Source organism: Rana temporaria, chromosome 9 (genome assembly GCF_905171775.1).
Source record: "Rana temporaria chromosome 9, aRanTem1.1, whole genome shotgun sequence".
Taxonomy (NCBI): Eukaryota; Metazoa; Chordata; class Amphibia; order Anura; family Ranidae; genus Rana; species Rana temporaria.
This window is the reverse complement of record NC_053497.1, coordinates 85,060,367-85,085,298: the sequence shown is the minus strand read 5'-3', so window position 1 is coordinate 85,085,298 and position 24,932 is coordinate 85,060,367. Positions and strand designations below refer to the sequence as shown.

The 24,932-nt window shown below is 43.5% G+C and overlaps 1 protein-coding gene across 1 annotated transcript in view; it reads left to right on the top strand.

Annotated features, from left to right (window-relative positions):
- The window catches only part of IL1RAPL2 (interleukin 1 receptor accessory protein like 2), a 935,719-nt gene that overhangs the window by 59,982 nt on the left and 850,805 nt on the right, over positions 1-24,932 (top strand). Inside the window, exon 2 of the mRNA XM_040323825.1 lies at positions 14,577-14,680. Coding sequence (XP_040179759.1) covers positions 14,599-14,680 — 82 coding nt within the window. The 5' untranslated portion in view covers positions 14,577-14,598. The remainder of the gene's footprint in view (positions 1-14,576; positions 14,681-24,932) is intronic.

The window sequence follows — 24,932 nt, the reverse complement described above, 5'->3', positions numbered from 1 at the left end:
AAGCCAGGAAGCTGTAACTACTGAACTGTGGAAGGAAATAATGTGATGAGAGCACCCATACCGTTTAGAGTGCATGACCCTTATTTTATTGCATATTCCTTTCTAGCAGCTTCTACACCTAAAAATTTGGCCTTTTTTTTTTTTGGTTTGTAATTTCAGACTTTTCCTGTACCGCCCTCTGCAGGACAAATCTGGTACTGAGAGATGGTCATTACATTTAATTCTATTATAAACCTCTTATTTAAATTGCCCTTCATAATGTAAACCCAGGGCTCAAGTCCTGTGGGAACTGAGTTAATGCATTTTTTTCACAGCAGGAACTCAGTTCCCTTTGCAGGATTAGAGCAGCCGAGCCGCCCGAGACAATCCTTCACTAAGCGGCGATGCCCAGCTTGAGTCACTGTCAGGGGCAGACGAACCTTATCCCGAGTTATCGCGGGATTTAGAAAGAACTCCGCAATGTCTCCTGGGAACAATGACAAAAGCTCCCAGGAGACATTGCGGCATCGAGGAGGTGACGGAATACCCGCACACTACCCAATGAATCCATATACAGGAAGCGGCCAGTAACATAAAGGATTACTAAGGTACAGTGGATCGAAAAAAAACATGCGTATTAGTAATTATGCATATGAGCGTATAATTTTTTATTTTTTTTGGTGGGGGAGTGGATCGTGGGTGGAAGTTCCCACACTTTTTTCCCCCAGGACTTGACCCCTGTGTAAACCTAATGTTAGTCAGAACTGTCTAGAATAGTGTCATAAATGAAAGGCACATACTGACAGATATCTGCATATACAAGTGATACTCGAAAAATTTGAATATCGTGCAAAAGTTCATTTATTTCATTAATGCAACTTAAAAGGTGAAACTAATATATGAGGTAGATAAACTCATTACATGCAAAGTCAGATAGTTCAAGCCCTGATTTGTCATAATTGTGATGATTATAAAACCAATAAGGTGTCAAACAGTTAAAATGTAATGTTATAAACATTTGGAGTCAACATGTTTCGCTATAATAGCTTCTTCAGGATTCATACTTGGCTTGGCTGTCCATCACCTTATTGCTTTTGTATGATATGGTTTTTTCTTTATCGTACATCACGGGACACAGAGCGGCATTCATTACTATATGGGTTATATGGAGTACCTTCAGGTGTAGACACTGGCAATCTCAAACAGGAAATGCCCCTCCCTATATAACCCCCTCCCATAGGAGGAGTACCTCAGTTTTTACGCCAGTGTCTTAGGTGTTAGTCATGGTTTAGCTTGCCTCCGCATCCTTGGGATTAGGTGAGCTACCGGTTCTGTCCAAAAAAGCCTCAGCGCTAAAGTGGTCAGTAACCGGACCCCAAACCCTTGGGGTATAGCCCATAATGCTTTTCTTTTTAGAGAGCTGGACCCTGGGCCCAGAACTTAGAAACCTTTGGGTACCTAAAGTTTTCTGTTGCCAGGGTGCTATATGGGCCCAGGACAGTGGATCCTTCATAGGAACCCAGGGCCTGAAGGTCTAGACATCCCCACGGAGATGGGGGAAGATTGGGCCTCTTGCTTGGCAAAGTCCTGCGGCATGGAGCAGGTAAGTGAGGGGAAAACTTGCGGAACTTGGTTCTTAGCAGGTTTTTTTCTGGGGGGTCACAGGGGACATGCCTAAAGTTATGCACTGCATCTGGCAAACTAGTCACATATCATAAAGATAGGATGGCTCTCTATGTATTATTCCCCATAAGATGTGACCTCCCTTGTAGTGTTGGAAAAGCATTGAGTGGGGCCTGTGTTATATAAAAATATATGTGTGTGTCAGAGAGCTTTGCTTACCTGCAGGCCTCCAGGCGATGCTCCATTCAGTCTTCCTCCTCAGAGCCTGCAAGCAGGCAAAACGCTGACCTCCTCATGGTTCCAGGCTGCAGGCTGCAGTTTGCTGGAACAGAGAGGTCCCTTCCTCCCAAAATCCCCCCCCCCTCCCCCTGTCGGGAGGGGCATTTCCTGTTTGAGGTTGCTGGGGGGGAAGGGCGGGTCAGTGGCTTAAAGGAAGGGGCGGCCCTTCCTTGTTTGTTCCATCAATACTTTGGAACTGAGGAGAAAGACCAGAGCGGCAGCACGGGGCGCCGAGGACACACAGTGGCCAGAAAGGATATTGCAGTCTTCAGAGGACTGTTTTGTCAAGCCTAGAAATAGGCTGTTTCTTTTCCATCTCATAGTTTTTCTTTGCAATACTACTCAGGGGACAGAATGTTTTTTCTTTCCTGGATTTGAAAAAAAAACAAAAAAAAAAAAAAAAAAAAAAGTCATCTAGGGGAGAGGAAGCATTTTTTTATCCCCCAAACAGGTGTTTGGACAATTAACTTTTATAGTTCCAAATACCAATAGGTAGCAGGTGTACCTCGGTATTGTACCATGGTATGCCGCTGTTTTCCCTACAGGGAGCCTTGGGGCCATCGGGATCTGGGGCTGGAGCTGACGCGGGTCAGTCCAACCCTAAGATGGTCACGGAGGAGGTATTACTCACCTCTTTAAAAGAGATGAGAAAAGCATGGGAAAAATGATATCCGCAGCTATGCGGGGCAGTAAGCGGAATAGATCTCCGTCGCCCGAGCGCGGACCCTCAGAAGAGGAGGTCCTTTCCTCAGGGGAATTGGACGACCTCTTGGACACGGACCAAGTAGGTTCAGGGATCGAAGACCCGGATACAGAGGAGTCTGGGGCAGTCTCCCTGAGGGAGAGCTGGTGGATTCAAGGATTGTCGGACTTGGTCCATAGGACATTCAACTTGCCAGTACCAGATCTCCAGGTATCGACGGTTTCAGCTTTGGGCTCACTGAGGGCGCCTCAAAGCAATGCTGTGTTTCCGATCCATCCTCTATTAGAGGGAATTTTGTTCCAAGATTGGAACAAGCCAGATAAGATCTTCTTACCACCTAAAAGGTTCTCTGTCCTATATCCTATGGAAGAAAAATTTTCCAAAAGATGGGCTACTCCTGCAGTGGACGCAGCCATCTCATGTGTTAACAGATCGTTAACATGCCCTGTAGAAAACATACAGGTGTTCAAGGATCCAGTTGATAAGCGCTTGGAAGCACTACTTAAGAACTCCTTCACTACTGCAGGGGCAGTAGTACAGCCAGCTGTGGCTGCGATTGGGGTCGCTCAAGCATTATCGGATCAATTTAAGCAGATGCTTAAACTTATTCCGGCCCAGCAGGCAGAAAAATTTTCGGATGTCCCTAAGGCCATATGTTTTACGGTAGACGCAATCAAGGATTCTATCCAGCAAGCGTCACGTTTATCGTTATCCCTTATCCATATGAGAAGACTCTTATGGTTAAAAAGCTGGGAGGCTGATCCCCCATGCAAGAAGCTCCTGGTAGGGTTCCCCTTCCATGGAGGACGACTCTTCGGAGAAGACCTAGATAAATACATTCAGACCATTTCAAACGGCAAGAGTACTCTCTTGCCAACTAAGAAGAAGGTTCAGGGACCTGCGTTTAAACGACAGTATTCCCCTGGGCAGGGGCCCTCTAATGCCAAGCAATATCGACGGCCTCCTGCAAAAGCAAACTTCGGCTTCAACAGCAGATCACAAGGACAGGCTGTTAGAGGCAAAAGGCAGTGGTTTCGCAAACCAGCAAAACCAGCCCCCAAGCCAACCTTATGAAGGGGCGCCCCCACCCACGAAGGTGGGGGGAAGGCTGCGACTCTTTTCAGAGATTTGGGAAGCCAGCATTCCCGACGAGTGGGTACGGTCTTCCGTGGCCACAGGCTACAAATTAGATTTCCTAAGGTTTCCTCCTCCTCATTTCCAGAAGTCGAGGATTCCAAACGATCCGGAAAAGGGAGCCGCATTAAGATCGGCATTAGATCATCTACTTTCCCAGGAAGTAATAGTAGAGGTACCAGTCCTGGAACAGGGGCTGGGTTTCTACTCCAACCTATTCATCATCCCAAAATCCAATGGAGATGTCAGGCCAATTTTGGACCTAAAGATGGTAAATGCATATCTAAAGATCCGCTCATTTCGGATGGAATCCGTGCGGTCAGCAGCTGCCACACTCCAGAAGGACGACTTCATGGCGTCCATAGACATAAAGGATGCCTACCTTCATGTTCCAATTTATCAGCCACATCAAAGATATCTACGCTTCATGGTGGCTTCGCGTCACTTCCAATTCGTGGCGCTTCCCTTCGGGTTGGCTACGGCCCCCCGGGTGTTCACGAAGGTCCTAGCTCCAATCCTAGCCAAACTAAGGATCCAAGGGGTCACGATCCTAGCATACCTGGACGACCTCCTAGTCATAGATCACTCGTCTCCCGGCTTGGAGCGAGCAGTGGCCCTCACGGTCCAATACCTCGAGAGGTTCGGCTGGGTCCTAAATCGAGAAAAGTCAGCTTTCCAGCCCACAAAGCAGTTGGAATATCTCGGCATGAGATTAGACACAGAACAACAAGGAGTGTTCCTACCTCTGAGGAAGGTAAAAGCCATCAAGGAATTAATCCTACTGGTTCTAAGCAAGAAAGAACCGACTATTCGCCTATGTATGAGGTTACTAGGCAAGATGGTGGCCACATTCGAGGCGGTACCATACGCCCAGAGCCACACTCGCATCCTACAGGCAGCCATCCTGTCAGCATGGAGCAGAAGGCCACAGGCCTTGGATATCCCGTTGCCGCTCTCATCAAGAGTCCGACAAAGTCTGTGTTGGTGGTTAGACCCTCAGAATCTACTGAAGGGGAGGTCTTTCAGCCCAGTGGCTTGGAAGATAGTGACCACAGACGCCAGCCTGACGGGCTGGGGAGCAATTTTGGATGGTTGCACTCGCCAAGGTACTTGGGCAAAGCCAGAGAAGCAGTTGCCCATCAACATCTTGGAGCTCAGAGCTGCTCGACTAGCCCTCAGGGCTTGGACGTCAAAATTGCAGGGGTTCCCGGTGAGAATTCAATCAGACAATGCCACGGCCGTGGCATACATAAATCACCAAGGGGGAACCAGGAGTCAAGCCGCTCAGAGAGGTGAGCTTGATTCTTCTATGGGCAGAGGCTCATGTGCCCTGCATATCGGCAATATTCATTCCAGGAGTGGACAACTTTCAGGCGGACTTCTTAAGCCGCCAGACTCTATGGCCGGGGGAATGGTCTCTGCATCCACTAGTCTTTCAAGCACTCTGCCAAAGATGGGGAGTGCCGGACGTGGATATCATGGCATCGAGACTCAACAAGAAACTAGACAGGTTCATGTCCCGCTCAAGGGATCCGATGGCCTGCGGAACCGATGCGTTGGTTTGCCCTTGGCATCAGTTCAAACTTCTTTATGCGTTTCCCCCGCTCCAGTTACTACCCCGCCTGCTGCGCAGGATCCGGGTGGAGCACATACCAGTCATCCTGGTAGCTCCAGCATGGCCCAGAAGGGCATGGTACTCACTAATCTTAAGGATGGTAGTGGGAGACCCTTGGACTCTTCCTCTACGGCCAGACCTGCTATCGCAAGGTCCGATCCTCCACCCTGCCTTACGGCATCTAAATTTGACGGCCTGGAAGCTGAATCCCTGATTCTCAGGGGTAGAGGTCTGTCTCAGAAAGTAATCTCTACCCTAATCAGAGCCAGGAAACCGGTCTCTAGGGTGATTTATTACAGGGTCTGGAAGGCCTATGTAGGCTGGTGTGAGTCCAAGCGATGGCTTTCTCGCAAATTTACCATCGATAGAGTATTAAGTTTTCTCCAGCTAGGAGTGGATAAAGGATTGGCATTAAGCATAATCAAAGGACAGATTTCTGCTCTGTCAGTGTGGTTTCAGCGGCCGCTGGCCACCCACTCGCTGGTTAAGACCTTCCTTCAAGGGGTCTTACGTATTAGACCTCCAGTTAAATCCCCGCTTTGTCCGTGGGATTTAAATCTTGTTCTGTCAAGTTTACAGAAACAACCGTTTGAGCCGTTGGCTGATATTCCTTTGGTTCTACTGACAAGGAAGTTAGTATTTTTGGTTGCCATAGTTTCCGCAAGAAGAGTTTCGGAGCTGGCAGCCTTATCCTGTAAGGAACCATATCTTGTTTTTCATAAGGACAGGGTCGTTCTCCGCCCTCATCCTTCCTTCCTTCCGAAGGTCATATCCAGTTTTCATTTGAACCAGGATTTGGTATTACCATCCTTCTTCCCTAAACCTACTTCCAGAAAGGAAGGGTTGCTGCATACCTTGGATATTGTCAGGGCCATGAAGGCCTATCTTAAAGCTACAAAGAAGATCCGGAAGACAGATGTGCTGTTCATTCTACCGGATGGGCCCAAGAAGGGGCAGGCAGCTGCAAAGTCCACCATTTCTAGGTGGATTAAGCAATTAATCACTCAGGCCTACGGCTTGAAAGGGTTGCCTCCTCCAGTATCATTAAAGGCTCATTCTACTAGAGCCATGGGCGCCTCCTGGGCAGCACACCACCAGATCTCTATGGCTCAAGTTTGCAAGGCGGCAACCTGGTCTTCTGTCCACACGTTTACAAAATTCTACAAGTTGGACGTAAGAAGGAATACTGATACTGCCTTCGGGCAGGCAGTGCTGCAGGCTGCAGTTTGAGACCCTCGGATTCCGGGGGCTCCTCTTGTTCGAGTTAAATTTAAAAATTTTATTTTTCTCAACTAAGTTGGATTTATTATGATTTGAGTATATCTCTAAATTAAATCCTTTTGTCTTGGAGATGTTCTCCCTCCCCTCATTGTAAGCATTGCTTTGGGACATCCCATATAGTAATGAATGCCGCTCTGTGTCCCGTGATGTACGATAAAGAAAAAGAGATTTTTAATACAGCTTACCTGTAAAATCTTTTTCTTGGAGTACATCACGGGACACAGAGCTCCCACCCCTCTTTTTTGAGGACCATTTTGGGAGGCATACTGCTTGCTACAAAACTGAGGTACTCCTCCTATGGGAGGGGGTTATATAGGGAGGGGCATTTCCTGTTTGAGATTGCCAGTGTCTACACCTGAAGGTACTCCATATAACCCATATAGTAATGAATGCCGCTCTGTGTCCCGTGATGTACTCCAAGAAAAAGATTTTACAGGTAAGCTGTATTAAAAATCTCTTTATCTGGATGGCACTTTATTTTTTAATGTGATATAATTAAAACAATAGTTTTTATATAATTGATGTTTTTGTCTTCCCTCATTCGTCGGCACATTCAAAGTCCCGTCCCCTGTGGTTGGTGAGGCCCCCTCTCCTTTTTAGGATATGGTCTTCCCTCTTACAGGGGTTATGGTGTGGTCTGACATGTATTTGAATGGGATAGTGCCACTGAGGATTAATTCTATAGCTCTGTCTGTTTCACATCCTCATTTTTACTTCATGCAACACTGTACTCGTATGACATTTTATATATATTTTTTCACACAAATAGAGCTTTCTTTCGGAGTTATTTATTCACCACTGGGTTTTCTATTTTTTACAAAAACAAAACAAAAAAACAAAAAAAAACCTTTTTCATAGTTTGTTATAAAAATCTAGCAAACCGGTATTATTTGTCCTTCACCGATGTGCGCTGATGATGAGGCTGCACTGATGGGCATTGATAGGTGGCACTGATGGGCATGGATGAGGCTGCACTAATAGGTGGCACTGTTGGTCACTGGTCCAGCACTAGTGGGAACTAATTAGCCGCACTGGTGGACACTGTTGCACTAATAATCCTGCTAATCTTTCTCAGTGCACTGATTATCAGTGCCAATGTCCCCTTAACAGAAGCCGGTTATCATCTTTCTTTCTCTTTCCTCCACTGTCAGTGTAAGGAAAGAAAATCCACTAACTGGCTTGTGTTTACATCCTGTGATCAGCTGTCATTGGCTGCTGTAGTTGGCCTTTTACCCCGATCTGTAATCAGCTGAGTTCGAAGGATTCGGTGATCACAGAACGCACCGCTTGCACACCGAAAGGGGCATGTGGGCAGTACGATCATGGGAGGACATCCACATATGCCCTTTTTGCAAAGTAGGCAAGACTGCTACAACTCGGGCAGGAAGTGGTTAATACAATTTTATCCTTTTAGATTTAGTTAATGATTTTAGTGCATTTTTTTTTTTTTGTGAAAATATAATTTTGAGATTTTAGGGGAGGCGTGTCAGGTAGGCTGTATAGGGCCCTGTGCTTTCTAACGGCAACCCTGAGTACTGTACATACTGCATTACATGATTAAGGACTTTTGGAATCCCCTCAAGGTTCATAACATTTTGACCTTAAAAAAACTTTATAAAACCATTATAAAATATTGACCTTATTAGGGTTTCCTAAATTTATCATTTACAACATTTTCATTATCCTGCATATTGCATAGTTCCTTAATGCATACTCCACAGTATATCTTTGAATAAACTGGAGTTTTATGCTTTTATCATTATATGCAGTTTTAAAACATTAACCTCGTATTCTTTTTTTCCTTTTTGTTTGGATTTACTTTTAGAAAAAAATAAATACAAAATGTAATGATCTAATAAATCGTCCCTCTATCAGTGTGAAGCAAGATGCTTTTCTTACTTACCAGACAGTGGAATCTGCTCACACATTTCATTCCACCAATTCAGATACTGTGCATAAAATCATGTTTGTATGATAATGCATTGATTTGTAAGCATTATTGACCGATAATATAAACCATTACTATGGTACTGAGGTCCAGCATTGCAAAATTTCACAGGGAGAACCTGGAAATTAAGTGTTTTTTTCCCCTTGAAATGAGCTGTAAAAATCTTCTGAGGCTCTTTACACTTGTACTGTATAATGTTATGTGAAGCAATTTTATCTGAATGTCCTGCTAGGGTTTTATTACACAAAACACATTACTATTCTAATGTAGATGTCAAATACTTTTATAATTGGGCATTTGACTTTAATTGTATGCAGACCTGTCTTGTTCATAAAATTATATTTAAGAGACAGAGCAACATTCGTTGTCAAGCTTCATTTATTAAGTGAAAGGTGCAGAGAGGGGATGATTATTTCAGTCTGGCCTACTAAAAAAAGGAAAACGTTTTTTTTTTTTTTTTTGTATGGCCTTACTTTTGTAATTTGTCAATTTTAGTTCAGCTGTTGTGTCAGGATAGCATGGCATGTGATATTCTGTGTGTTGCTTTTATTCTTTTTTTATTTATCGGTAAATATATTACAATTTGAAGGCTTAAAGCGGAGCTCCACCCTAAAGTGGAACTCACGCTGATTGTAACCCCCCCCCCCCCCCTCCGATGTCACATTTGACACCTTTCAGGGGGGAGGGGGTGCAGATACCTGTCTAAAGACAGGTATTTGCACCCACTTCCGGCCACACAGTCTGCGGGTAGGACGTCGCCTCCCCCCCCCCTTGTTGTGTTCTGGGAACACTCGGCTCCCAGAACACAGCGGGAGCCAGTGAGCACGCGCAGCGCGACTCGTGCATGCGCCGTAGGGAACCGAGCAGTGAAGCCGGACCGGAGCGCTTCACTTCCTGAAGCCGGAGTGCTTCACTTCATGGTTCCCTCGCCGAGGATGGCGGGGGGGACAGCAGAGTGACGAGCGATCGCTCGTCCTCTGCTGCGGACGGCGCTGGACTCAGCACACTTAACTGGCCTGATATTAAAAGTCGACAGCTGCAGTATTTGTAGCTGCTGGCTTTTAATATATTTTTTTTTTTTTTTCAGCGGACATCCGCTTTAAGTCCAACTTAAACAAAATAACAGATGCACATATATTTGCAGGGAAAAAAATTTGCATTTATTTAGAAAAAATAAATAAAGAGGTGAAGGCCTGTCCAGGTAGTCAAAGAAGGATCTATGGAAAGACCAACAAGATCCCCTCTGCATTTTAACACTAAAAGCTCTAGAGAATCAAGTCTAGTCCAGTCTTGCTACTAACAGATACTCTGAAAGAAGCACAAATTGTCTATCAAAGGGGCCCCTCAGACAACCCTGAGAACAAATGGCAGATGCTCCTACCAGAAAAACACAGGGAGATCACATTAACAGGTTTACATGATGAGAATGACCACCTAGGCTAAGCGAGGACTTTCCAGTTAGTAAAAGTGAAGGCTACTGTCTCTCTTGCCTAAGATGCATTTGGCTTTACCAGCCAAAGTTTTGTCCACTATGGCCTGTCTCAGCGTATCCATTCTGATCAGGGAAGAGACTTGGAGAGTAAGCTCCTTTTTTAAAAGACTGTTAGATCTGCTAAATATTCAGATCGACCCCCCCCCCCCCCCCCATATTCTCAAGAGGACCCCCAGACAGAACAATTCAACCACACCCTTCTAGATATACTTGAGACTCTCCCCAGAAAATAAAAAGCATTGGAGTAGCTACATTGTAGTACAGTGGAACCTTGGTGTCAGGAACCTGGTAGGAAGCCGAGGTGCTGGAAGGGCTCCCCTTGCGGCCGAGAGCAGCACACCATTGAAGGTGAAACAGTAGGTGTGGTGTCCACAGAAGCATGGGTGCTTGGTAGCTGGAGACAGGCATGCTTTGAAGGTCCAGGAAACAGAGACCAGTGGAGTAACTGAATAGCTGAGCCAGGAGCCAGGCCAGCGGTCATTCAGAGAGACAGTCTAGGATCAGAATGACCTAAAATCAGCTAAGTCTTTAATACAGGGAGCAGGATAAGCAGAGTCCAATAGCCAGGCCTGGGTCAGATGCAGGGAGCAGGCAGAAGGAGGTCAAGTGCAAGCGAAAAGGTCAAGCCAGAGGTTTAGGAAGAGTAGGTCAAGACAAGCCAGGGCAGTTCACAGGAGATCAGATCAGCAGATAGTACAGGGCACAGAAACACAGAAAGAAAGCTGAAGATAAATCAGCAATGCATGGCTGTGAGCAGTGGGTTTAAATAGGCAGTTGCGCTCAGATTACGGCGAGCGTGCGCCTTTGCGCATACGCCTGGTCATGGCACTGCACGTGCCAACATGCCTTTGCCTGTGCTGGTTTGCCATCCCTGCACTATCGCCTATTTCCCTGGCACCTGGCACTTGGATTACGAGCATAATCCGTTTCAAGAGAATGCTTGTAATCCAAAGCACTCGCATATCAAAGCGAGTATCCCCATAGTCAATGAAAAACTTCTTCTATGGCATGCAATACTGCATGTGGCCAGAGGTGGGGGCTGCCGGAGAGACTCGGAAACCGCTCGGCTGCACTCCTAAACTAAGTATTTCCGAACGGCTCTGAGTGTCACCAGCACCCCCACACCTCTGACCAAATGCGGTACTGCACACCAGAGACTTGAATCCTGCTCTTTTTGTGAGACAACACTTGCAAACCGAGCCAGGATTTTTCAACCTTTTCAACCTGACCTCACACAGCCTAGCCGCCAGATGCTCCCGGGTATAGGACCAATCTCCGACCACTACGCATGTCCACCCACCCAGACAGCCGTCCAGATCCTGGAGTGGCCTAGCCAGTCTCCAGATCCAGAGGGAGTTGAAAGTGCGTGTTGGCCAGCGACAGCCCTAAAACGTCACTGCTCTAGAGATCATCTGCATGAGAAATGAGCCAACATACCAGCAACATTGTGTGACAACCTTGTGAAGACTTACAGAAAACGTTTGACCTCTGTCATTGCCAAAAAAGTATATATAGCAAAGTATTGAGATGAACTTTTGGTATTGACCAAATACAGTAGGTATCTGGGGGCCCCCTTATTAAAGGGCTCCCAGATTTCCATAGGCCCCCCACCCGCAGACCCCGACAACCAACTGCCAGGGTTGTTGGGAAGAGGCCCTGTTCTTATCAACATGGGGACAGGGTACTTTGGGTTGGAAGGGCAGCAGGGCGCACCCCTGCCCCAGAGCACCCACCCCCCATATTGAGGGTGTGTGGCCTGGTACGGCTCAGGAGGGGGGGGCACTCGCGTGTCCCCACTTGTTTCCTGACCGTGCGGGGTGGCGTGCTTGGATACGGGTCTGGTATGGATTGTGGGGGAACCCCCACGCCGGGTTTTCGGCGTTGGGGGTTCTCCTTACAATCCATACTAGACCTAAGGGCCTGGTATGCCCCTGGGGGGGAACTAATGCCATTTTTTTTTTTTTTTTTATTTAAAATTTGGCGTGGAGTTCCCCCTCATGATACATACCAAACGCCGTGGCTAGAATTGGTGGGAATCTAAGTCCGATCCCCGTCACTTCTATGACGTGCTCGCTGGAATGCGCTTTTCCTACTCCAGCGAGTGCGAGATATCGGCACCATGTCGCCGAGAATCAACACTATGCTATCGTGCTGGAAACACATTCTCGTACTGTACTTATTTTCCACCATAATTTGCAAATTCTTTCCAAATCGGACAATGTGATTGTCTGGATTTGTTTCCACATTTTGTCTCTCATAGTTGAGGTATACCTATGATAATTACAGGCCTCTCATCTTTTTAAGTGGGAGAACTTGCACAATTGGTGGCTGACTAAATACTGTTTTGCCCCACTGTAACTACTCCTGGCAAGTAAATTTGCGAAGCACATCCCGGACTAAACCCCAGGGTGCTACATCGAACCACAAACTAGGTGAGCCATTTGGCCGCTAAACAGATTGGGGTAGATTCAGGTAGCAATTACGCCTGCGTATCCATAGATACGCAGCGTAATTGCTAAGTAGCGCCGGCGTATCAACTTTCTGTATTCAGAAAGCTCGATAAGCCGACTGTAGCCTAAGATACCACTGGCATAAGGCTCTTACGCCGTCGTATCTTAGGCTGCATTCTGACTCTGGCCGCTAGGTGGCGTTCCCGTAGTTGTCAGCGTAGAGTATGCAAATTGCATACTCACGCCGATTCACAAACGTACGCTGCCCGGCGGTCGTGTTTTACGTCGTTTGCGTTCGTCGCTTTCGTCGTAAGGCTGCTCCTGCTATTAGGAGGCGCAGCCAATGGTAAGTATAGACGTCGTTCCCGCGTCGCGATTTTCGAAATTTACGTCGTTTGCGTAAGTGGATCGTGAATGGTGCTGGACGCCATTTACGTTCCCGTCGAAGCAAATGACGTCCTTGCAACGTAATTTACCGCAATGTACGTCTGGAAATTTTCCCGGCGGAGCATGCGCAGTACGTTCGGCGCGGGAACGCGCCTAATTTAAATGATCCACGCCCCTTACGGGATCATTTAAATTGCGCGCGCTTACGCCGGCCCCTTTTACAAAACGCCGCCGCAAATTACGGAGCAAATGCTTCGTGAATGAAGCGTTGCGCGCGCGCTCTCTCTCTCTATAGATATCTATCTATCTATCTATCTATCTATCTATCTATCTATCTATCTCTAATCAATAAAGTAGAACATAGAAGTTTCCTATGTCAATCGTTAAATAGCTGTACTAAATAACATTTTAAAAGCTACAATGCTATGTTACTATGGTACATAGTAGGATTAATAGGACTCTCCATATGACAATAGTAAGGAAAGCACAAAACTAAGGAAAACGCAAACAAAACAAACTATTAACCACCAAATGAGAGACATCTTAAACATAAAAAGAAAAAATACAGTAAGCTTTAAAATAAAATTCTAAACAAGATGTGCAAAATATATGCATATCATTTGAAATCTATAAAATACAATATATATATATATATATTAGACATAAAAATATGACCATGACAAAAATCTGTCTTTTATTTAAGGATAGCAATCACATGAAGCCATTTATTATTGCATTGTTTTTTGGATCCTTTTTAAATCATAATAACAGAAACCACCCAAATGGCCTGCTTGACCTTGGTACAGACACAGAAGGTGGCAAACACAGGTTAACATGGCAATTAAAGGCTAATTTCCCAAATGTGTGGCTTTTAAAATCACAATGGGCATCTGTGTGTATATATAGTTGAGTTTGTTAGCTCTCACATGGATGCACTAAGCAGGCTAGACACTGAGCCATGAGGAGGTAGAAATGAACAGTCAAAAGACCTGCAAAACAAGGTAATGAAACTTTACAAAGATGGAAAAGGATATAAAAAGATATCCAAAGCCTTGAATATGCCAGTCAGTACTGTTCAGTCACTTAAGTGAAAAATTAGGGGCTCTTTTGATACCAAACCAAGGTCAAGTAGACCAAGAAAGATTCTAGCCACAACTGCAGCCTAAAATGCTGCTCTAAGCTTCCACCAGTGCAATATAGGCACCTGGTCCTGTGTACTCTGCTGAAAGGGAGAATTGCAATTTCGATTTTCTGATCCTCCCCTTCAGCAGAAATCATGTCATCAAATGCCTGGGCTTAAATTTTATATGAACAGGATTAGAGGGTACTTGGATCAGCATTTCTTCTGAAAAAGCAAAGCATTTCAGCCCTTCTATCACTTTTTTTTTTTTATCCATCCTGCAAAGAATGTTAAAAGTCTCTAGACACACCGCAAAATACAATACAAATGTAAATGCATACTGTATATAAGGGCTGTATTGTCTATCAAAGAATTGTTAACTATGTGCAGAAATCTTGTAATTACACACCACAGGCAAGGGACAACCCTATTTCTTGGTTGATCAGTGCAACTTCCAATGTCGCCTCTCCACCTCCAGCCTAATTATGGGACTAGAATAATTGATGTAGACTGCCAGGACTGTTTGAAATATTTATTTTCTAAATTTTCTATGTATGTGTTGCAGAGCCTGGATGAGACGGTGAAAGATGAAGCTTTCAGTATTCTTAACCATTCTGATCTGCACTGCTGTAAAGGCTGATGTAAAACTGGTATCAAAAAGGAACTCAGGTAAGATACATTTACATTTTACTACCCTTCTGTATTTCCTTGGCAAAACTCTTCCCTCAAGTGCGGTTACCTGGATTTGCTTGGTAAAAAATGTTTCCTGGAGTGTGGTCACCAAGATCTTATGGTTAAAATATATGATTTTTGTTTCATCAGACCTGGTTATGATTTGTATTTAACGAATTTGCAAACGTAGGATGTACCTTTACACTGAAGGTTGTCAAAGTATGTCAATGCCATTAAGAACATCATATAAACACAAGCCAATTCAAAATGTTCTCATTAGTCCAAAAGAAGGTGAAATCAGTTTTATAATATCTTGGAATATTCGATTACCTTTGTGGGGTAAATATAAAAAGCTTTTAGGGAAACCCTGTTAAATCCCCAAAAAAACGATTCCCTCTAAAAAATGTAAATACTCGCTTTTTCCCCACTTCTCTGAACATCGCTTTATTGAAGAGTAACCATTTGCTGAGAAAACGCCACTTAAGGAGTATCCACTTCCTGGTCAGACACTGTGCCCATCAACTGCCCTCTCCAACCTCCACGTTACTAGCAGGAGGAACCATTCGGCACAGCATGGAACCAATAAGATGGACACTCGCAGAAGTGCCAATTTCTCATCTGATGTCGGTGGATGATTTCTCTTCAACAAAGCGATGTTCGATGGAATGTAAAGCAGAAAAGTTAGTATTCATTTATAATTATAAACCGTGATCTCCAAAGTCCGAGAACTATGGGTCTTAATTTAAATATGAAGTTACCTCTTCTCAGCCCACCAATCCGCATCAGACCCATCCTGAAAGTTTAAATAGGATTATGGAGAAAAAAACTTCAGTTCTTAATGTAAGAAAAGCTGTAGACATACGATTCTATATGGCAACCATGAAAAATAAACTATTCATAGATCTAAAAGGTGAGCATTCCAGCTGATTAGAGAATATGAAAAGCAGTGTTTGCTTCATGCGGTAATAAATCAACTCCATCTAAAGCATACATCTTGTTAGTAGTTTATTAGTGATTGTAAAACTGTGGTTATTGATTATGTTTATTCCTTTCCTTTATAAAAGGTAAAACGATAACAACCAGCCTGCTTTGACTAAGCCTCCAAAAGCGACACTTCTCTTTCAAGCTTTTAATGCTATATTAGACTGCACTTGGCTACACAATGAGACACCTGAGAGGCTTTGCTTAGCTTTGGTATTGATTGAGAATTATATTGATGGGTGGTTATTTTTACACTCATGAGACGGGAACATTGCATTGGAGAGATTCACATCATGAAAGCACAGAGCGTGCATAGATAGGTTTACAGTGTTTTAGACCCTCTTGTTGAATGCTTCCTGACAGTTGACCTATATTACACTTATCCACAACCTTTCCAATCTCTTTTCTTATCTAAAAAAATTCTCGACATGCCTATGCTCCAAAAATGATCTGTACTTTTTTTTTCTTTGCTTCAACATTGTCTTTAAATCATACCTCTTGCAGATATTTAATCGAGTCCAACGTAATTCAAAGCTGTCAAACTTTTATTTATATTTTCCCCTGTTTAGCGTTCGTAAAAACATGATTTATCTATTTTTTTTTTTTTTTATACTTGCTTTTTGGTTCTCACTTCCCATACGTTAACAACCCAGTTTATAGCTGATGAGTTGCTGTTACATAAGTGTAGAACCTAGGTTAGATTAAATAGTACAGTGAGGGAAAGTGTGTTGAAGCTGGAACATTGGAGACATGAACTTCAAAAACATGTTGGTAAATCTTTAGGCAAAAGGGGTGCGTAGAAAACAAACAAAAAAACCCTGTAATTTGCAAAGATCTGTGGAGAAATAAAAGCAAACAAATAGCCCTTTGCAATGCATTATATTACAAAAGGCATTTGCACATGAACACTTTTTTTCTATAAATCCTTATTTTTATTTTGTTTACCTGCCTCTAAAGAACACATCTGGGGATATTAATTATCAACGTGTCATAAAGGTGTTGGTCTGAAATGGGGAAAATAATTTGGTCCTTTTTGTTGAAGCCACCTAATTCGGTTTTGAATGACCTTTTGCTGTGAGTCATTATTATTTTGTGTTGGTGTGGTAGACATTCACATAATTTGTTCAGTTTGGTCTTTTAGCTGCCTGTTTTGATATTCTCTACAGGAATAGTGGAAAATGTGTTATGTGGTTATAATCGGTTATATTTAATATCAGGTCTGTTCTGCATCCTTCACCGCTTAGCTAACTGAAATGCTTTGCTATGGACATTGGAGAGCATTTACAAAGTGAAGCTTGTGGAAACAAATCTAGAGCAATGAATGGACCGATCGGGTCCTCCTGAGAAACCGACTGGCAGACCCAAATCGGTCTATCAGTGTGAAAGGGACCTAAAAGGCCTTTAAATCCCATCTTAAAATTATCCCTTGCAATGGTTGTCTATTTCAATGTGTTAATTGCTCATTTAGATCTAAGGGATACAGGAAATATTTGCGTACCCGGTATTTCCACTTTTACTTGCTATTAGACTAGTCTTTTTCCCCACACTCCTATCCAAGACCATTTTGTGGTAGACTTGAGGTGTCTGCATTCAAGTAGTGTGGCGGTGGGACCCTGTGCTACCTGAAAGATTGCTGGTTTACGCCAGATTTGGGAGAGAAAGGCACGCTGATTGCACAGCTGTGTGTTGGGTTATTTAGTTGTACACTGACTATGGCTCAGGGCCCCACCCAACAGACAGGAAATCTGTGCCTTGGAGTCGGGTGGACTCCCATCCCTCTGAGAGGAGTCAGACGCTGCATGGGTGCAGCCAGAGTATGCATGTCTGCAGGAGGCAGATGTCATTGGTGATTGAGCAGCAAGGCGCTGATCAAGAGTAAGCTAGGAGAGAGCTTAACTCTAGGAAACTCTGTTCTGAGGAGCAGACCTAAGGCCTAGGCTAAAGGCCTGAAACAGCCGGATGGCAAGAATGAAAGCCAGGAGGCTAAAGTATTGAGTATGCAAGGTGCAGTAATGGTGGAACCCCCCTATGAGGGCTACTGATGTATTTGTGAACTTTTTTGTGCTTTTAAATAAAAGTGGGCTACCAGGCCCTTAAACACACCTACCGCTGGAGTCTGATCACCCCAATCTTGCAGTAGTAATGGCTTTCTTCTTGCGACTTGACCATGAAACCCATCTTTCTTCTAGTGCCTCCTTATTGTGCATCTTGAAACAGCCACACCACGTGTTTTTAGAGAGTCCTGTATTTCACCTGCAGCTATTTGTGGGTTTTTCTTTGCATCCTGAAAAAGGAAGAGGTACTCGCTGGTTCATATATAACATTTGTATTGGCCACATCCCTCTATCATAGAACAAAAAGAGTATCTCCCCCTAGGTGGGATTTTTAAAGGCCAAACAAAATGTCAAGGTAAAAAATAGGTCTTTAATAGGAATTGGTACACATACTGGCACTTGGTGATAATGCACGCAGCAAGCACCCACGGTGCATGTAAAAACAACAAATATACAAATATAACAATAAAACAGTACGTGTGCCACAAACAAATGGCGAATAGACAAAAAAACACTATCCTAGTTGATGATGTGTTTATGCCCGACGCGTTTCTGGTTGTCGACCGTCATCAGGGGCCACGGAGGAAGAGTAATACAAATCGTAGTTAAGTTTACACAAACCACGTAGTTATCTGGATGTGGACCCCCTTAGGTTATAGAGTTGTGTGGGGATAGGGTGGCGTCTGAGCGTACCTCAAGCCCTGAGGGGTGGAAAGTAGAGGGGCCCAGGACCACGGGAGTCGGATTTGGGCAGGACGTGACCTGGTTATTCACATACCGGAAGTAAAATGACGTCCCCTGTGATTATTTCTCTCTTTTCTTTCTTTTTTTTTTTTTTCTTTTTTTTTTTTTAACTTGGGTTTAAAAGATCTGACCAGTAGACATTTTGCCAGCAATAAGTGTGTTTTTTTAAATTTGCCTATTGCTAGTAAGCTCAGAATAGTTAATTAGTGTAAATAATGTAAAGTGCTCTCGCGCCACCAAATTAAATTTATATAAGGTGTAGATAGATCAATAAATATATAATTAAATTAATTAATAAATAAATATATATGTGTAATGTTGCTAAGTCTAATTTGGGTGAATACATCTGTCCAATAGTGAATGAATAAGAGTATGATCAGCGCATTAATACATTTTCTAGCACTGAAAAGATGGCTGTAATAACCAAAAATTTAATAAACAGTGTGCAAAGAGAAAAAAATCCCATATATGATTAATTCGTGATGATACACAATAATCTTCTTAAATATATGTGGGTTCTTCCAGTAATTTTCTATGTTGATCTCCTGGATACTGGGCGCTCTGTGAGCCCAGTATCCAGGAGATCAACATAGAAAATTACTGGAAGAATCCACATATATTTAAGAAGATTATTGTGTATCATCACGAATTAATCATATATGGGACTTTTTCTCTTTGCACACTGTTTATTCAATTTTTGATTATTACAGCCATCTTTTCAGTGCTAGAAATGTATTAATGCGCTGATCATATTCTTATTCAATAGTTAATTAGTGTAGTCAAAGCTGACAAATATGAAAGCAAAGGGTTTTGTTTGTACTTTGTTTGGTAGCTTGCTGTAGTTTGTGGCTCATTCATATTTTGCTGTAATTTTCGGTAAAATTGCTAGATTTATATCCAGCATAGTTGTTTACAGTATGTATTGCTGAGTGCTCAGTAACCCTTTTACCTGTTGGCAGGTTTCATTCTTCATTGTTCACATTAAATGGCACATTGTTTAAATTATATCTTTTGGTCACACTATCCTTTGTGTCAATAGCTTCAGAAGATGAGCACTGTTATTTTAGGAACAATGCTGTAGTATTATTCTGAATGTGTCGCAAAGTAACTTTAATTGCTAGATTTATACAGTTTGCATTTGCATTTGATGATGATCTCAATCACTGCATCAGCTTTATTTCCAAAGATTTGCAGATCAATTTGTTTATATCCAACTGCAATTCTAAAGTAGAACAAATTCGAAACCCACGTAAAAAATACTGCAGGTAACCAATCTTTAGACATAGTTACTTCTTTTTTTTTTTTTTTTAAGACCCTTCCTGTCTTGATGTCATAATACTCGCGAACTGAATAGTATATACAGAGGAGCAGCATTGACCTTCTAGGCTGCTTTCTCCTGCGTTGACTACAAAACATCCCCATTTTCTTATCTCTAAAACATGGGGTGAGGGGCGGTGTTCTATTGTTCAAAAAAGGTGAACTAGGCAGGGCTGATGACATTACTGTGGATTTCACTGTAGCACAGGGTGTGTGTGGACAGGAATTTAGAGACTCACTGGATTTCTGGCAGATTGAAAACCGCATGGTTTTCTGGTTTTGCGTTTATTCACTCAATACATGTTTGATCTTTGTAAATGTCCACTACAGCCTTCCTATTGGTCTATACCTGATATACTGGTACATAGACATGAATGTATGCATATATTGGCATTATACTAATTGATGATGTATAATTATATCTACACTTTAGATGGGATTGAGTACTTAAACTTTCCCAGAAGAAGGAATGCTCTTCTTTGGCAGTACTCAGGATGCACTTTATTATCCTTGAGAACTATTCATATGGATTACGTCCTTTGTGTTTTTGTCATGATTTACATGCATGTGAGCAATGTTTACAATTTCTGGGCATATTGTAAACTGTTATCAATAAAAGTGGCGCTGTCACCTTTTAAATGTGTTTTGTTTCTATTTTGATCTCTGCCTAAAAAAGGGATATATCATACTGCACTTCTGTGCATCATACAGTATACTGTTTTTATGGAGGTTTGCAGTTTTTTTTTACACTTGGCCCCGAATACTAGACATGGGCATTTGTTTTCGTCCAAATGCATTTTCATCCGAATTTTGGGTATTTTTGTTATCGTTTGAACAAATGAAAACGAAAGTGCGAAATCCGAAAAATCCGACATAAAAATGCTTTATTTTTGTTTTCGTTGCTACAACAGTTCGATATATATATAGGAGATTCGACATGACGCTGACAATAGCAATCGGTGTCTATCGAACCTGTGGTCGAATGTGCCTAACCTTAACTATTAGTTCAAGATTATTCTACATGGAGAGGAAAGATTCGACATTATAGAGACAGTGTTGGGGCACCATTTGACATGAACGACGAAGATTCGACGAAGCAGCGAAGAAAATATAAACGTTGAATCTGTCATTGAAGGCTTCTGGTGTCTGTTGAAAGTTCTAAGAAGATTCGACAAGCGGCTAAACTGTACGACGCTGCAATCGTACATTTCCGGTCAAATGCTCAGCCAATAGGATATAGAAGAATTTGAATGTTGGTTGACTAGTAATAATAATTTATAAATATAATTATTACTAGTGTCATACAACATTAGAATTCTTCTATAGCTTGTAGGCAGAACATTCGTCCGGAAATGTACGCTTGCGGCGTCGTACAGTTTATAGCTGCTCCATCAAATCTTCTTAGAACATTCGACAGACACCATAAGCCTTCAATGACAGATTTGACCTTAATTCAGATTTTCGGATGAATGCATTTTTTTAATGAAACTAAATACAAACGAATTTCGGGAGTAACTAATTAAATTTATTTTTTCGGGCGAAAAACAAAATTCCGAAACAAAATATTTCGGTGTGCACATGTCTACTGAATACTACTGTTATCTAAGTATTTAAACCAATTTTTAATAAATAAATAAATAAATATAGTAAGGAAGAGTTAATATTGCTATCAGGTTGTGATTTTCTTTTAACCCGATTTGGAGAGATTTGCTGTAGTTTCTTTTCTTGACCCACACAGCAATATATAAAAAAAAAAAAAGCTCCAGACCCACTCTATACAGAACGAAGTCAAAGGTTGTGGCTAGAGGTAGTGGAATTTAACTTATCCGTGCAAGCCTACACCATTACTAAGGATCTGTCAGGTCATCTCTACCAACAAAGCTGAGGACTTTTTAAACCTTCAACCCTCCCCTGTGCAAGACTTTTAAATCACCTGAAATCCAGCTGAAATTGTCGCTGTACATCAGCCGAGCCTCCCCCTCTGGCATCCATCTTGGAGGCGGGGCTTAGGTCACGTGACCCTGCTGTGAGAGAGCAAAGGGGCGTGGCCTCTATCCAGCCAGGACTTATCTGGGCAGAGCGCAGCACTCGCACATCTCTACCAACAAAGCTGAGGACTTTTTAAACCTTCAACCCTCCCCTGTGCAAGACTTTTAAATCACCTGAAATCCAGCTGAAATTGTCACTGTACATCAGCCGAGCCTCCCCCTCTGGCATCCATCTTGGAGGCGGGGCTTAGGTCACGTGACCCTGCTGTGAGAGAGCAAAGGGGCGTGGCCTCTATCCAGCCAGGACTTATCTGGGCAGAGCGCAGCACTCGCACATCTCTACCAACAAAGCTGAGGACTTTTTAAACCTTCAACCCTCCCCTGTGCAAGACTTTTAAATCACCTGAAATCCAGCTGAAATTGTCGCTGTACATCAGCCGAGCCTCCCCCTCTGGCATCCATCTTGGAGGCGGGGCTTAGGTCACGTGACCCTGCTGTGAGAGAGCAAAGGGGCGTGGCCTCTATCCAGCCAGGACTTATCTGGGCAGAGCGCAGCACTCGCACATCTCTACCAACAAAGCTGAGGACTTTTTAAACCTTCAACCCTCCCCTGTGCAAGACTTTTAAATCACCTGAAATCCAGCTGAAATTGTCGCTGTACATCAGCCGAGCCTCCCCCTCTGGCATCCATCTTGGAGGCGGGGCTTAGGTCACGTGACCCTGCTGTGAGAGAGCAAAGGGGCATGGCCTCTATCCAGCCAGGACTTATCTGGGCAGAGCGCAGCACTCGCGCAGCGGGCGCGCACCTTGGTCGCGACCGAAGGGTGCGACATAAGGGTGCGGCGTCTGCGGGCGTCCGCGGGGGCCACGGGGGCCTTTGCCGTTTTCTCTCTTTAACATCAATAACACTAAGATGACACGCGCAGATCTTCCATCAACAGGTAAGGGTACACGATTGTGTTACTCACGTGCAGAGCTTCTTTCCTGGGAACAATCTCAAATCCCTCCCTTAATAGATATTAATGCGCTTTGCTTATCCCATACTGCAAAAATTGCTCCGGCCCCTACCATCACTGACCGGCCACATTTACTTCGGGAAAGACAGAAAAAACTGGTCAAGCCCTACTCAATTGAGTCTATTCAGGCCCTATATGTAAATGCCCGATCGGCAGTAAAGCACTGCGATGAAATTCACAATGTGCTGCTAATTTCTGGTGCTCATATAATGGGAGTTACAGAAACCTGGTTTAAGGACAGCTCAAAATCAATCTACGATGAATTACTACCCAGCAACTATAGCATCATGACCAAGAATAGACAAACTAAAAAAGGTGGAGGCATATGCATTATTCACGACACTAATTTGATTTGCCAAGAAATCTCCTCTTCTCCCTATAATACCTTTGAACACCTAGCAGCGAAATGCTTAGTGAATGATAACGCAACATTCACATTCGCAATCATCTATAGGCCTCCTGGCCCTTTGGCCCAATTTCTCTCTGATTTTGCCGATTTCTCTATGCAACTTTCATTGATTTCCAATCATGTAGTGATTCAGGGTGACATAAATCTGTGGCTAGATGATGTACGGAACCAGGATGCTCAAGATCTCCTGGATGACATGCAGGCTTTACATTTCACCCAGCATATCAAGGAACCCACTCATATCAAGGGCCACACTTTAGATGCCCTTTTCCTATATGGTCTTTCCATTTCAAAAGTGACGATACAAAAAATTGTGTGGTCAGATCATTTTTTGACTTCGTATGTTCTTCCCGACTTTGCTCTCAAAAGAATACAGGCGGGTAATAACATGCGTAAGTCAATCCCATTTCGAAAACTTAAGCCTGTGAACTGTGATGAATTCAAGAACTGCTATATTAAAACCGACAACGAGATTGAGGAGAATAAGCTTGTTGACGATCTCGAAGAAGGTGTTCTCCAATTAGAGAGTGCCTTGGACGATTTTGAATCTAGGCTAAAAAAATCATTGAACAAAGTGGCGCCCTTTCAGGTGGCTAACAACCGACCGAGATTACAGAAATCCCAACCGTGGTATTCATCTAGCCTCCTCCCTCTCAAAAAAAAGAGACAGTTCTTGGAGCGAAAATGGCTAAAATCTCAATGCAATCTGGACAAACAAGCCTACCGCATACATTGCAGAGGTTATGCCAAGGCAGTAAAAACGCTAAAAAGAACATATTATAATACCAAAATTAGCGTTGCCCCTAATCAAACGGGAGAACTGTTCGCCATAGTCCGGGAGATTTTTGAGCCCAAAAGATTCCACTCCAAGATTATGGCATCCCCACAACTGTGTAATGATATCCACCAGTCTTTCATTTCAAAAGTGGAGAAAATCCGTGCTCGATCCTCCTTAGCACCCCCCTGTGCAACATCAAAAGCCAAAACCACCCCGGAAAAACTACAGAAATTTCGCCTAGTGTCAGAGGAGGAAATCAAAGCTATCATCTCAAAACTGAAACCAACCAGTTATCCTGATGACCCCTGCCCTGCCTGGTTCATTCAGAAGCATGTAGACACTCTGATTATTGACATCTGCAGAGTAATTAATTTGTCCCTCCGCTTGGGTATAGTGCCTTCTAGATTCAAGAGAGCAATCATACTCCCATTATTGAAAAAAGTGTGCCTGGAACCCACGATACTTACCAACTACCGCCCCATTTCTCTACTGCCTTTTCTATCTAAGGTCCTGGAGCAGGTTGTGTTTACCCAGCTGCAGGAGCAGTTTGAGTCACATGGTCTGTTCCATGACTGCCAGTCGGGATTTCGACCCGGTCGCGGTACGGAGATGTCTGCCCTAGATATGAGGGAACGTCTGCTGGGTGTCCGCGATGCGGGGGGGTCCGCAGCCTTGGTGCTGCTGGACCTCTCTGCGGCGTTTGACACCATTGACCATTCTATCCTTCTCTCTAGAATGCAATCCTTATTTGGCTGTGAGGACGCAGTGTTAAATTGGATTAGATCTTTCCTGTCAGAAAGAACACACTCCATAAAAATGGAGTCGTACCGCTCAAATACCCAGTCATTGACCTGCGGGGTACCTCAGGGCTCTGCCCTTTCTCCCTTATTCTTTAACTGCTACATGCGCCCACTTGCCGACCTCATTACCAGCTATGGTCTAGGCTGCCAGATCTATGCGGA